The sequence below is a fragment of the Lathyrus oleraceus genome, chromosome 2 (genome assembly GCF_024323335.1).
Source record: "Lathyrus oleraceus cultivar Zhongwan6 chromosome 2, CAAS_Psat_ZW6_1.0, whole genome shotgun sequence".
Taxonomy (NCBI): domain Eukaryota; kingdom Viridiplantae; phylum Streptophyta; class Magnoliopsida; order Fabales; family Fabaceae; genus Lathyrus; species Lathyrus oleraceus.
In genome coordinates, this window is record NC_066580.1 from 132,764,290 (window position 1) to 132,780,246 (window position 15,957).

General features: G+C 32.0%; 1 protein-coding gene and 1 long non-coding RNA gene across 2 annotated transcripts; one reads left to right on the forward strand and one right to left on the reverse strand.

Moving 5' to 3' along the window:
* The first annotated feature begins 6,567 nt into the window (after window positions 1–6,567).
* LOC127121042 (uncharacterized) lies at window positions 6,568–7,335 on the forward strand. The gene is made up of 2 exons (XR_007803290.1): window positions 6,568–6,676; window positions 6,831–7,335. It is a non-coding gene; the product is annotated as an uncharacterized LOC127121042 (long non-coding RNA).
* Window positions 7,336–8,810: 1,475 nt separating this feature from the next.
* Window positions 8,811–10,013, reverse strand: LOC127121043 (probable 6-phosphogluconolactonase 4, chloroplastic; the record flags this gene model as incomplete). The annotated part of the gene is made up of 3 exons (XM_051051658.1): window positions 8,811–9,326; window positions 9,414–9,549; window positions 9,664–10,013. Coding segments are annotated over 3 exons (987 nt in total), but the record flags the coding sequence as incomplete, so codon positions are not given.
* Between the last annotated feature and the right edge of the window lie 5,944 nt (window positions 10,014–15,957).

The following is a 15,957-nucleotide window of genomic DNA, read 5'->3' on the forward strand; positions in this document are numbered from 1 at the left end:
TTAATTTCAATATGAATGATATGGACAAATCTCTTCCTGAACTGCTAGCCATGTTAAGAACTGCTGATCAGAATCTGAAGTCAAAAGGAAAGTCCATTATGATGATCGGAAATGGAAAGAGACAGAACAAAAGACCCACCAAGCAGAGTGATAAAGGGAAAGACAAGGAACTTCTCAAACCCAAACCCACTGTTGTTGCTTCGAAGCCTAGTGGAGGCATAGCAAAGGAAGACACTTGCTTCCATTGCGGTAAAACCGGACACTGGAAGAGAAATTGCCCAAAATACCTGGAAGATAAGAAGAATGGAGTAGAGACTTCAACTTCAGGTATTTTTGTTATTTAAATTAATTTATCTACTTTTGCATCATGGGTATTAGATACTGGATGTGATTCTCGCATTTGTACCAATGTGCAGGGGCTAAAAAGGAGTAGAGATTTGGCAAAAGGTGAAGTTGACCTACGAGTTGGCAATGGAGCAAACGTTGTTGCTTTAGCCGTAGGAACTTATGTATTGACTTTACCTAGTGGTTTAATAATTCAGTTAGAGAACTGTTATTATGTACCTGCAATTAGCAGGAATATTATTTTCGTTTCTTGTTTGGACAAGTTTGATTTTTCATTTATAATAAAGAACAATTGTTGCTCAATTTATTTGAATGATATATTCTATGCTACTGCAGAAATAAACAATGCACTATATGTCCTTGATCTTGAAATGCCTATTTATAACATTAATACTAAAAGGATGAAACCTAATGAGTTATATCCAACTTACCTTTGGCATTGTCGATTAGGCCGTATAAATGAGAAACGCATTTCCAAACTCCATAAAGATAGACTCGTGGACTCTTTTGATTATGAATCATATGAGACATGTAAATCTTGTTTAATTGAAAAGATGACAAAGTCTCCATTCACATAAAAAAGATGAAAGAGCTAATGATCTTTTTGTCCTCATACATATTGATGTATGTGAACCACTGCACAAATATATATATATATATATATATATATATATATATATATATATATATATATATATATATATATATATATATATATATATATTTACTAGCTCATTTAATCTGATATGAAAATAACTGAAATGTATTTTTTTAGTGTCTAATGGATCTTGTGCAAGTGCTAATGTATGTTGATGTTCTAACTTTAATGTAAACAATTTGTAAGCGCAACTCATCAACCATTTTAAGATGTTTCTGGCAGATTTCCTTAGCCTTACTTGAGGTGTTAATACTATAAATAATTTAAGATATCGTGTTGCATGAATAGAAGAAATAAGTGGATATTGATAATTAAGTATGTTGTATTCATTATTCTATCAGATGTAGCATTTTCAGGATTCAATTTTTAAGTTCAAGTTTAAATAGACAATACCAAGTGGATTCATGTAGCATAAAGAATATATACAGAGAGAATCATTGCTATAAATAATATATTTTATGACAATATTTTTAGAGTATCCAACGAAAAATCGATGTATAAATCCTATAGTCGCTAAGCTTTTTGTTTCCAATAAAATATCATATATTAACTCGAATTATTAGATAACTGAAAAGATAAACAAATTATGTATAGGTTTTGATTCTTAACAACTGCAATTTATGTTTTTATTGACATATTTTCTTTATTTATTTTTTATTTAATTGTTAAATAATATATTCTTTCAGTTAAATCCATAATCGAGGGGTATGATACACATATTTAATTTTAAAGGATTCATTCAATGTTTTTTTTTGTAAACCTAACTTATATACAGCCGTTTCATACTCATAAGCATCATTCTTTTGGCTGGTTTGCAAGACAAAAAAATACTTTGGTTATTTGTTATTGTTTTCCTTACACCAACCTTTAACAAATCATGTTTTGTCTTATTGCAATCTATCTCACATAATATTATTGTTGTTGTTATTGTCGTTGCTGTTTCCACCTCTTGCTAATGTTTTATAGTAAAAGAAAATATTGTTATATTTTGTAATATTTTCTCAATGTTTTCAATAAAAAAAATATTTTATAATATATTGTTTTCTTCGGTTGATAGTATTGAGAAATTTAGTCCTAATCATACACTATTTGTTTTGAATATAGTCACTTGTTTGATTATTGCAATAAAAAAATGATGAATAATAAAATTGAAAAAGAAACAAGACACGTTTCTTTCAATTTTTTCAAATGTTTGTTTACCTCAGTTTTTGTCTCAACCAACAGGTAATGTAAGGCAGTTTTTCCGTCCATATATAAATCTTTGTCATCGATTTATGATGGATTAAAGCTCAAGACACTGCCAACATATTAATCCACAAGAAATGTTAGTGATCAGTGTGAAACTGTCACGACAGCCATTGAGAATGCGAATGTTATTTTGTATATCTGAATTACAAACAGTCTAAATCATAAACATTAATAATGAAAACATCTGGAATGAAAAAAGTGAACCTTAAAGGAGCGTGGAAAAAGTCTTTGTAATGGATTGCAAAAGCATAAAATAGTATTGGTACAAGGTTTGTGTTCTTTACGAATCTATTATCTGGATACATAATTAATAATGTTCTCTATCTAACCATTGTTAATTTTACATCAGAAAGAAATGAATGAGAACCAATTGAGAACATATTGCAATATACGAATATGCAACAAATTCTAACATTTATTCTTAACTAAGATTAAAAAGGATGGTGATGAAGATGTTTATTCTTCTTTAAATTGTACTTGTAACTTTAAACAAAAATAATGAAAAATAATGGAAATTTGTAATTCAATGAAAATTGTGAAACAATAATATATATATGCTTATGTCTCTATCTTTCGGTTACAAATGATAGATATATTAAATTGGGGACAAGTGACCCAACTTGAATATATTTTTTTTTTAATAATTAACTAATATTGATATATTGACGCCACATCAAATATATCAGTCTCCACACCATTCATTTATCTTAAATTCTAAGAAACATAAATCTCGTCACTAAATTTATTTATTTTGTTTTTTAAAAAAGTAAATGGAAACTATAAAGGCACGAGGAAGTTGTATAGCTTCTTCTAATTAAAAACCAATTCGAGCCATACAACAATATATCTATTTTTTTTATTTCTACTTGATTTTTTGTCTTCTTCTTTTTTCTGCAAACTATTTTTATTTATTTATATGTCTCCTACTTTTAAATATTTTCTTTTATCTTTTATTAAAGTTAAATGAAAAGACAATAATTTAAGTAATTTTCTCTCTTCATTCTTATTTAACCTGATACTTATAGTTCTAAATAGAATCAAATAACTAATTAGGGTTATATATTTTTTTTATGTGGTTCAGTTTTTGCATTTGACAAGGAAAAATTGATTAATTGCCTCAATTTTATCCGTCATGATTTTCTTCGACTTCGATGGAACTTTAAGGGCTCAACAATCCACTTGAAAATTACATCATGGATACTTGTTGTAGTGAGTAATTTTATGTGGATCTATGTGTTTGCAGATACTATCAAGGTTATCTAATATGGTGAATTTTTTTGACAACAAAGCTGCAATCAACATTTTTGTTTTGATGATGAGAACACCTGATATCCAACTATATCTATTGGATTCTTTTTCTCTTGAAGATATCTCAAGCAGTTGGAGATGCTTTCTGATGTGTTATCAAGCTACCCTTTCGAATCAACTCTGGAAGATCAAGTAATCTCTTTGAAGTCAACCTTGTCATCCAATGATGTTTAAGTGAAGTCTTATGTTTCATGTTTCTCCAGTTGTTTGGTTTCTCAACTCTTTGATGATGATAGTCAACTTGAAGAAATATCAAGCCTCGTCAAGTTAAAAGATTTAAAGTTCTTGTGTGATGCTAAACTTAAAGATAATGATGCCAAGACTTGAAGCTTCATATTTGGGAAAGAGATGAAGTCTGAAGGCTTGTTTGGTCGTGTATATCTGAGTGACCAATATCTTGTAAATGCATAAGGGAATTTTTGGAAATACATAGGAAAATTCATACACACACATAAAACCTTTGATAATCCTCTCTTATTTTTCTAAAACAATCGCAAAATATTTTTAAGGTCTGGTCAATCAATCAGGGAACTGTCTGATCAAGGATGCCATTTTACAACTGGAAAATTGATTAGGCCTAGTGCTCTAATCGATTATTTTTACTATGTAACACCTACAATCGATTGGAACAATCTTTTCATGATTAGTAATGAATATCAAAACCTTCTATTTATGACTTAAACAATTGAGTATTCATGTGTGATAATCGATTGACCTAATCGATTAGTTGAATTATTTCTCCCATTAACAGTTTCCAAATTTAAACACATTTTGGCCAAGAAATAGAGACCCTTTATATCATTTTAAAACACTCAAAAAATGATCATTGATCGTACTTTCTCACTCTCTCGCCTTTTTCTATAAATCTCTCATTTTCTCACTTATATTTTGTCATTAGTACTTCTAGATAAGGGCATAATTATAATTTACTCAAGAGTATATTATCTCTTGAGTAAATTATCTTCTATAAGAAGTTGTTTGGTTGTGAGGTAAAACAGTAAAACATTTTATTTTGTTTGGGGATTGTCTTAGGAAGTCTCCATTTGGTTTATGAGTTTTCCTGTTACAAAAGCTCACTTTTGCTTCATGTTGATCATCCATCAAATTCTCCACAAAGGTTCTTGAGCTCAGCTTAGTGAAAAAGCTATGTCAATTTGAGATCATCATGTGTAAAATCTTGTCTTAATTCCTGCGATTAGTCTGGTGTAACCACTTTGTTGGTTTGATATTAGCATATGTGAAATATCATCTTGGTGCGAATGTAGCCCGTATAAAACTTCGGTTCAATTTGGAGGATAGCCTATATAAAACTCTATATCGATTCAGAAGATATCTAGTCAAATCTCTATTTGTTGTTTGGCTGGAAGTTATTCATTGAAAAATTTCATATCCTTGTAAAAGGAGGTTTGTGAGCACATTCTACTATAAACTCTCAAGATAGTGGAAAATCTTAAGAATTTTTAAGGACATATATAAATTTTTGATGTCTTACTCTTTCTCTTATCCTTTTTTTTTGTAAGTTATTTTCTTTTCTCTTATTTTCCATCAAATTCTTTATTATGCTGCATATTTATTTGTTTGGGTTAAAAATAATTTTAAACCCTTATTTATATATATATATATATATATATATATATATATATATATATATATATATATATATATATATATATAACCCCTCAAAAATATTAATTTCTTTTATAGATTACTAGACTTTCTCTCTTTCTTTTCTTTTAAAGTAACACTAAATTAGAGTAGAAGGGGCCATGCAAAACCCAAAAAAGAAGAAATTTTGAATCAACACCATCTAACTTAAGCACAAGGGGCCATGCAAAAATCATAAAAAAATTAGAGTTGGAGTAAGAAATATCTTTTAAGTTAGACCACTTTCAAGTTAAAAATTAACATTCCCTATAGTATCATTTAAATTACAGTAACTATTATTAAAAACGACATCACTCCTAATATTTTCTAATCTTCAACATACTGCATGGCTTTTCTAAGTCTTCTTAGACTATTCTGCAGCTTTTATGTTCCGGTTTGTCGACCTATGATTTCTTATTAAACTAAAGATACTAATATTGCAAGTTCATTATATACTATTATTCTTAAATTATTATAATTAATGTGAATAATATTAAAATATGTAGAATATATCAGTTTGTCAGTTTTTTAACCCATTTTTATGAAAGTGTAAAAAACTTTACATTTTTAATTCATCATAATCGTTTGTATGTATTTTCAACCTCCAATATCTCTGATTAATTTGCTATCTAAAATATTTTTATACTATTATTATTTTTTAATTAAACTTTTTTCATAAATATAAACCACCAACTTATATAATACTCATACGATAGAATTATGAGTATTAAATTGTACAAAACTATATATATATATATATATAGGAGAGACAAAAATTGACGTAAATATATATATATAAGAGAGATACAAACTCACGTAAATATATATAGAGAGAGGTGAGACAGAAAGTGACGTGAATAGAGAGATAGGTGAGACAGAAACTTATATATATATATATATATATATATATATATATATATATATATATATATATATATATATATATATATATATATATATATATATATATATATATATATATATATATATATATATATATATATATATATATATATATATATATATATATATATATATATATATATATATATATATATATATATATATATATATATATATATATATATATATATATATATATATATATATATATATATATATATATAAGAGACAAAAACTAATGTAAATATATATATAGGAGAGATACAAACTCACCTAAATATAGAGAGAGATAGGTGAGACAGAAACTGACGTAAATATATAGAGAGAGGTGAGACAGAAATTGACGTTAATATATAAAGAGAGAGGTGATATATATATATATATATATATATATATATATATATATATATATATATATATATATATATATATATATATATATATATATATATATATATATATATATATATATATATATATAGGAGAGGTGAGACAGAAACTAACGTAAATGATAATGGAGTGGCTATTATGGGAATAGTTGTTGAAGTTGTGGACCTGTAGTCTCACATGGTATGCTTTTTTATTTCAAAAGATAAAAATCTCGTTGATGGAATCATATCTTGGTGTATTTTCACTGTTGTACTTTTTTTTCTTCCTGTCTTTTAACGGGAGTGGTGTCTCCTTTTGTTTGCTCTCACTATTTTTTCTATACACTTTGTTATAGGTGCAATAAAACGTTAAAATGGTTAATTAAAAAACCAAATTTTTTACGCTAGGTCGCGTAAAGGCCAGAAACGCAAGGGTCGGAACGCGAGGATACAATTCTTATGACTCTAATATTGATTGAAATCGACAAAGTCCTCGACAACAATGCCATTTTTAATGGAAAAACACTGGGTAAATGCTTCTAGGATGTTTTTAAAGATACATCTTTGAATTCACCTTAAAAAATCTTGAAGATGCATCTACAGACTAATTTTTTGGCAAAAATATGGTGACTGTTTGATTTAAAAAAAATAAAAAGATTTAAAGTGGATTCGGATATTGCTTTCAACATAGTAGCCTATCATGACTTTATTTTGAATTGTGTTGGAAACGGGTGAAACCCTGGTTATCAAAAAGGTTCTTCAAGACAAAGAGGTAAGCTTACTGCTCACAAAATTAATTCATATGTTATATTTTACATGCCTATTAGTATAGCAATGTGATCGCCGACTCACATTTTGTCATTTTAATTTATCTTTTATTCATGTGTAACTCATGCCTATTAATTATTCATGGCATTGTCATTATTATAAATAATATATTTTATAATAAAACTTTTACCTCTTTCTTCCAATAAAGAATTGAATTATAAACTCTGGACAAACCACATTTTTTTAAATACCACATATTTCTTCAAATGATATACATCACCACGACAAAAAGTAATTAAAGAACACATTTTGAATCCCAACAATGGTAACTCATGTTTTTATTTCTTTTATAATGACGCCGTTTTTTTTTCATTTTATGTTTTATTTAAGTATTAAGTATTATATTCCTTCGGTTAGACTAACAATCGATGGGGAAAATTACTCTGTTTTGTTTATAAAAAACATTTGTTTATTATACTTTTTCCTAACCTAATTCATCTCTTGTCACTTTAAACTCGTAAACATCATTTTCTGAGATGGATTATTGCACGACACAAAAGTCTTGTAAGGTTTCTTAAATAGTTATGAAATCTTTCAAGGTTGTGTGTTGTTGTTACATTTATTAATTAGTTAGGAAACTAGTATTACCAACCTTGAAGAAAAAAAAATTTACTCTTGCAAACTATCTCACAAAATGTTATTGTTGTTGTTGATTCCACCTTTTGTAATCCATTTTATATTAGGGAATAATGTCTCACTATTGTCATCCAAAGTAAAATTTCAAAGATTTAATTCTTTCTTTGACTGACAACACTGAGAAACATATTCCTAATTATAAGAAGAAGACATTATGACCCAAAAAGAATATGATGATCGATTTTTCATATAGCTCACAACTTTACTTTTGGGTCTACAATAGAAGTAATCTATTCTCTAGGGTGGACTAGCAATAGAGGGGGAAAGTCCTCATTTTCTTTTTTTTCAAATAAATAAAAACATGTTCCTTGTCATCCATTTATAAATTATCAACGCTCAAGATATTTCCAACACACACTACGCCAAAAATGACTTTTAACAGCGCATCTTAGACAGCGCTTTTAAAAGAAAGCGCTATCTAAGGTTAAAATTAAAATAAAACACGGAAAATGTTCCAAAAAAATAATGAAAGCGCTGTCTAAGGGGGGGGGTCTTAGACAGCGCTTTCTAAAAGCGCTGTCTAAGACCCCCCCTTAGACAGCGCTTTTAGAAAGCGCTTTTAAATATAGACCTTAGTCAGCGCTTTTGATAAAGCGCTGTCTAAAGTCTTTAAATTAAAAAAAAAAAATTAAAACCAAAAGCGCTGTCTAAGGGGGGGTTTAGAAAGCGCTTTTGGAAAGCGCTGTCTAAGGCATACCTTAGAAAGCGCTTTCCACAAAAGCGCTGTCTAAGGTCTAATTAAAATAAAATTTCAGACTCCATTTCAATTTTCGTTCTCTGTTCTTTTGTTTTCCCTCCTGCGAACGTTGAAACCCTATCAGTTCCTCTTCTCTAGCTAAACCACAAAACGCCATAAATTCCTCTTGAAACCTAACCCTAAGCTCCAATCAAGCCAAACGTTGAATCGAAGGTTGCAGCGCAAGGAGATCCTTCGAAGTGGGGGTTTGCTCTTGCGAACGTTGAATCGAAGGTTGCAGCGCAAGGAGATCACTTGAATACGGTACGTTCTGCTCTAATGCTCTTCCTCTTCTTCCATCTTTTGAACTTGTTGTGAATTCTCTGGTAACCACCATTGCTACATTGGAAGAAGCATTGATCACTGGAAATGTGAAAGTGATTCTCTCTGGTGGTTGTTTTGGTGAGTCATTGAGGAAAGAAATCCATTTCTGATCCTCATTGAGAAGAGGATGACCCGGGAATAAAGATGCAACATGTCCATCCGGACCCATACCTAGAAGCATGAGATCAAATTTTGGTAACCCATTGGTTGATGTGGCTATCACATTGCTAGTAACCAAGCGTCTAAGGGTTGTCTCATAAACATCTGCTGCTCCATCAGGTGGTAGGGAATCATCAATAGAATAAACATTGAGAGGGGGAATTGGCACCTAACAGAAGAATGTGATTAGAATAAGAGACATCATTAAACTTAGCACCTATGATATTGTAATAAACAAAGCACATGAATTAACTACCTTGGAGAGAAATCCATCATTGGCAAGCTTATAATTACTTTCTAAGTTATCCTTTGGGACAACCCTCTCGTCAACCCAGAAAACATGCCATTTTGACCAATCTATGGTTTCAGCATATGGCGAATCAACCAATTTCCTGAAATCGAAACATACAATTTTTTTGACAAAGCGCTTAATGTTCCTAAATTGCTCGATTTAATTTGCTTATATTCAAGATTAGAGAGACAATTTTTACATTGATAATACTCACCTAAGGTACTTGATCAAAGATCCACCAGACAAAGCAACCGTGAAAGCACCTCTTTCTTTGGTAAACTTGGTAGAAAGTTGAGCAACATCATAAGCCAAGGACACAGCAAGATGTTCCTTACTGAAAACCTCAACATTCTTATAACCCTTTTCCCACTTAAGTGATGCCTCTATTTTCCCCACACATCTATTGGGTGAAAACACTTTATTATTCTTCCTTAGAGGATGATAAACAATTTTGTTCCCAACTTGTGTTGGTAAAATTGATGTCCTTAGTGATAGTGGATTTGGTTTTTGTGCACAAAATAAACTACTTTGGAGAGTGCATGAATTAGACAAATGTAGATTGAAATTAAGAAGTTAGTTAGAAATGAAACTATTAGTTGTAAATTCAAATTGAAATGTAAATGTTAATGAATCACTTATGAATAACAGCGAACACGAATACACTTCCATTTTTCGGTTTCAATCATTGAACGTGTTTGAAGAATCGTACGTGTCTCGACATTTGGGTGTTGACTTCGTTTTTCGTTTCTACTGTCCTTCATTTCTTGCGGTATGTTCTTCAATATTTCTTCATTTCTTCGTTTCTACTGTATAATCTTGTTGAGAATGTTGAGAATGTTTATAATCTTGTTGAGAATGTTTATAATCTTGCGGTAGTTTACTAATGTTGAGAATGTGCATAATCTTGTTGACTGAGTTTAGTGTATTATTCTTGTTGAAGTTGTTTTGATTCATAAAAACTGAGTTTAGAAGTTGACAATAGAAAAATGTTGATGTTTGTAAGGAAAACAATAAGGTACATTGTTGTTGTTATGTTTGATTAGAAAACTGAGTTTGTAAAAACTGAGTTCATAAGGTACATTGTTATAGAAAAATTAACGTGTTATAGGTATAGTTATAGGTATATTGTAATAGAAAAAGTTTGATTCTTGTAATATAAAAAATGAAAGTGATGAGGTAATTAAAGTTGGTATATTGGCGTATCGGATACGTTATTGAAGTTTATATTAACATTGGTTATGTATAGGTTTTTGAAGTTTAAAATGAATTGAACTTTATAATTGTTAGGATATTCAAAGATACTACCTTAGTTATGTATTTTCGTCTGGATTAATTGTTTACTTTAATAAGTAGGAAAACCATGGATAAAACATGGATCTGTGCCGATCGAATGACCAAAGAGTACGAGAGTGGGGTTGCGGAATTCGTTAAGTATGCTGTTCAACACGCTGAAAACCCCAGACGAATGCATTGTCCTTGCTTGCGTTGTTGTTATATTGGTAAGGTTGACGCACATGGATTGAAATCGCATTTGCTGAGGCATGGAATTGATCAAAGTTATCAGTGTTGGATATTTCATGGTGAGAAAATTAACGAGAATGTTGAATCGAGTGGAAAAAGTAATACGACCTATGCTTCATACGACAAAGACACGGAAACATACGATTGTGATCGAGTTGAAGAGATTGTAGAAGCACTGGAAGAAGATCTTCATGATTGTCCTGAAATGTTTGAGAGGATGGTAAGCGATGCAGAGAAACCGTTGTACAAAGGTTGCACTAAATTCTCAAGACTTTCTGCGGTATTAAAGTTGTACAACTTAAAGGCGGGCAATGGATGGTCGGATAAAAGTTTCACAGAGTTGTTGGCCCTTATGAGAGAAATGCTACCGGATGATAATGTTCTTCCTAATCGAACCTATGAGGCAAAAAAAATGTTGTGCTCTATTGGCATGAGCTATGATAAGATACATGCTTGTCCTAACGATTGCATTTTGTTTCGTAACGAATATGCAATGTTAACTGAGTGCCCTAAATGCGGTTTGTCTCGATATAAGAAAAGATTATCTCCCGCAAAAGTCTTATGGTATTTTCCGATAATTCCGAGATTTAGGCGCATGTTTCGTAGTGAAACCGATGCAAGACATCTTACTTGGCATGCAGATGAAAGAATTATTGATGGAAAGTATCGGCATCCGGCTGATTCACCACAGTGGTCGAAGATTGATAATGATTATCCTGAGTTTGGATCAGAAGCAAGAAACCTTGGATTGGCATTATCTACTGATGGAATGAACCCACATGGTCTTCAAAGTATCTCACATACCACATGGCCTGTGATTCTTATGATTTATAACCTACCTCCGTGGCTATGTATGAAGCGTAAGTACATGATGTTATCTATGTTAATCTCTGGGCCTAAACAACCAGGGAATGACATAGACGTATACTTGACACCTCTGATCGAAGATTTAAAGATTTTGTGGGAGAACGGTGTGGAGGTTTATGATGGATATAGGAAAGAAAGTTTCAATTTGAGGGCGATGTTGTTTGGCACAATTAATGATTTTCCAGCATACGGGAATCTATCTGGGTATAGCATTAAAGGTCAACGTGCGTGTCCTGTTTGTGAAGACGGAACCGATACGATTCGATTGGAACTTTGCCAGAAGAATGTGTTTCTCGGTCATCGTAGATTCTTACATTCTAAACATCACTACCGTGGGTGGAGAAAAGCATTCAATGGAGACACCGAACATCGTAGAGCTCCACCCGCATTGTCAGGTGAACAAGTTTTTGAAAAGGTGAAAGATGTGCGTACTGAGTTTGGCAAGCCTTTTGCACATAAGATTGTGAAAGGTGGGTGGAAGAAAAGGTCGATATTTTTTGAATTGCCATATTGGAAGTCTTTGTACGTGAGACATTTTCTCGATGTTATGCATATTGAAAAAAACGTATTTGAAAGTGTTATCGGTACATTACTCAATATAACGTTCAATCGATTGGACTCCCCAGAGCTCAGATTTTCGACAAAATGGAAGGTAAAAAATTAATTGGGAATAAAATTGTGACAATATCAAGGGATGAACGGGATCAAGTTCATTTGTATGTTCTGCACAATAATAATGAGGTTGAGCCATATGTTGAAATGCACAAGGATGTACTCCGAAGGTTAAATCCGAACAGAAATGAAAATTGGATAGTTATAGAGCACAATCAAAGTTTCATACAATGGTTGAAGGATCATATTTATTTGAAGCGCTCTTCAGATCCTTCTTCGGTAACAGAAAGGTTGAGATGTTTGGCATATGGTCCAAGTTTGCATGTGTTTTCTCATAGCGCATATTCAATTAATGGATACACATTTTATACCAAAGAACAAGATGATAAGAGTACTATGCAAAATAGTGGTGTCACCGTGCTAGCTGAAGCAATGCATATATCAAGTATGAAGGACTTAAACCCCAAATATGCAAATTTGTCATATTTTGGAGTTATTGAGCACATTTGGGTGTTTGATTACGAGAAGTTTCAGATTCCCATCTTTGGTTGCAAGTGGGTGAATAGTAGTGGCATACGAATGGATAAGTCTGGATTTTTGCAAGTTGATCTTACTAGGGTGGGGTACAAAGATGAACCTTTTATTCTAGCATCTCAAGCTAAACAAGTGTTCTATGTGAATGACCCGAAGAGTACAAAATGGTCTATAGTGCTTTTCTCTAACAAAGTGACTGATGATAGCGGTGTCGATCAATGTGATATTAATGTTGAGAATGAGTCATGCATTAGACGGAATGAGTTGAATAGAAATGATGAAGTTGAGGATCTTATACCGGATGAGTCATATATAAGAAACGATCATAATGAGGGAATTTGGATCAATTCATCCGTACGCATTGCTAAGAAACAAGTGATTAATATTCCAACAAAGAAAAGAAAGAGATGTTAGTGACTTAGGTAAATTATCCATGGTTTCTTTATTTATTTTTTTCAATTGTTTTGATTATAAGTTATATGTGATAATGCATGATTTCATTATATTTTTGTTTTCAATTGCTTTGATTATAAGTTATATCTGATAATGCATGATTTCTTTATTTTTTTGTTTTCAATTGCTTTGATTATAAGTTATATATGATAATGCATGATTTCGTTATATTTTTGTTTTCAATTGCTTTGATTATAAGTTATATCTGATAATGCATGATTTCTTTATTTTTTTGTTTTCAATTGCTTTGATTATAAGTTATATTTGATATTTGATGGTTTCCTTGGTTTATTACAGGTTAGACATGGCTGATGACCAACATGAGGAAGTTAGTAAAAAAGTATCCGCGGAAGAAGAAATTCGAAGAGGCATCACAGTAATGAGAAGGGTGGTCCAAGGAAGATCTCGAGGCATCATACTAGATGTCTATTGGAACAACCAGGGACAGCTTATAGAACCTAATGGGCATACCTTAACTAGTTTTATCGGTGCACTAGTAAGGAATGAAATTCCCATTACATGTGATGATTGGAGAAACAAAGAGCTGAATGAGTCCAAATAAAAAATTTGGAGTGAGATAAAGGTACAATCATTTGGCCCTTAATTATACGGTATCAATTATGTTTTTTCAATTACCGATACTAACTATCAATCTGTATGTTTTTCTTAGCGATGTTTTAACATCGAAGAAGAAAGAAGAGGTTTTTGTATGAAATTGGCCGGAAAGCTTCTAAGAGGGTTTCGGACATTTTTATCATCCAAGTTCCTTAAGGATGCGGATGGTAATTTTGTGGATGCGGAGCTTCCTAAAAAATATGAAAGTTTGATATCGGCTGAAGAATGGGAAGCTTTCAAATCCAAAAGACAAGACCCGGTTTTTCAAAGAATAAGTGCTACAAATCGGGAAAGAGCATCAAGTCCCGCATATCCGTACCGAAAAGGACGTGTCGGATATGGACGCTTAGAACAATCCATGGTAAGTATTTATAAATTGCGATAACAAATTTGTTCATCATATATTAGTTTTATCTGATCAAATTGTATGACTTAATGTGTAGCTGCAGAAGGAGGAAAGTTCAGAAACATCTCTTCCTGCACATGTTTTGTGGAAGGAAGCCCGTGTGGGCAAATCTGGAGTTCCTCAAGAAGAAGTTTTACACGTATACCAGAAATGTGTAAGTATAACATTTTTTCATTAATTGAATAACATTTTTATACACAAATATTTGACAAGTATGCGGTATTCATCTGATTTTTCAGGAGGAGCTATCTCAGTCTTTATCTCCCGATGATACTAAGGGCATACTTAGTCGGGCATTAGATGTCCCTGAGTATTATGGTCGGGTGAGGGGTAAGGGATTTGGAGTCACTCCGACCTCCCTGAGTATTAAAAAAGGAAAGGCTCCTAGTAATCGGGAGCTTCATGCAAGATTGGAAGCCATGCAAGCTGAGCTTGATGCATTGAGGAGAGAAAGAGAGGCTAGCGCATCAACAGTATACAGAGATGCTCCGGACAAAGACAGTATCAACTGTACCTTTCAGCCGAACATTCCAGAGGTAATTACATATAATTGTCTTAAATTGAACTATTTGCTTAAATTATGTATTTGACATATATACACATTAACGATTTCTTGTTATTATTGGTTTTAGGGCATTTCCCATTGTCAGCTGTATTTGTCGTCACCATACTATCGGATGGTTGGCAAGGGAAAAGTGCATAACGTTAGCGGAGTATTACTCCACACTAGAGAGCTCCCTGCTGGATGTTTGAAGGTATCAGTTGATATTGCAGTTGAGCCGAATGCAGCATTACCATATCCTAGCGATGATTCGGATGCAACAACGGTGCACGAAGCAGTAGGTTCGTTTGTTGCATGGCCGACAAACCTCATATGCGTAGGATATGAGGTATGCTTAAAACTTATGTTAACTTTAATGTGTATATTCAAAGTTTAAAATTTATGCTTAAAATTTTACTTACATATTTTCCTTGGTTATGTTAAATAGACTCCCACAAAATCCAAATCAAAAGATAATGCGATTCCACGGCATACCGAGTCCACGGTTTCAAGAAAAGAGGTAATATACAATTATATGACATATATTCATGGAAGTTGTTACATTCTTAATTTGATCTAACTATTTATATGACATGTAGCTTCAAGAAAATGAGGTTAGCAATGCCTCCGCACAACAAAAAAAGGAGGTTAGCAACGCCTCCGCACGGGTAAAAAGTTCTGGTGCTAAGAAGACCGTAGCTAGGAAAAAAACTACCACCAAGTATAGGTCGTGCCTCAGGACATTTCTAGAGATGACCGATATACCGACCGGAGGTGTTCGGACCCTACATATGGAGGTAGGGATTTTCGGCTTTGATTACGACCAAATGATTGGTAATGAAGACTTCATGCAAGTTTTTAGTCATGAAGAAATCGGCGTCACCGTTGTCAATACATATATTAGGTAAATCCGATCTACTTTGTTTTATTAATTAAACAACTTATGTTAATGATGTTTA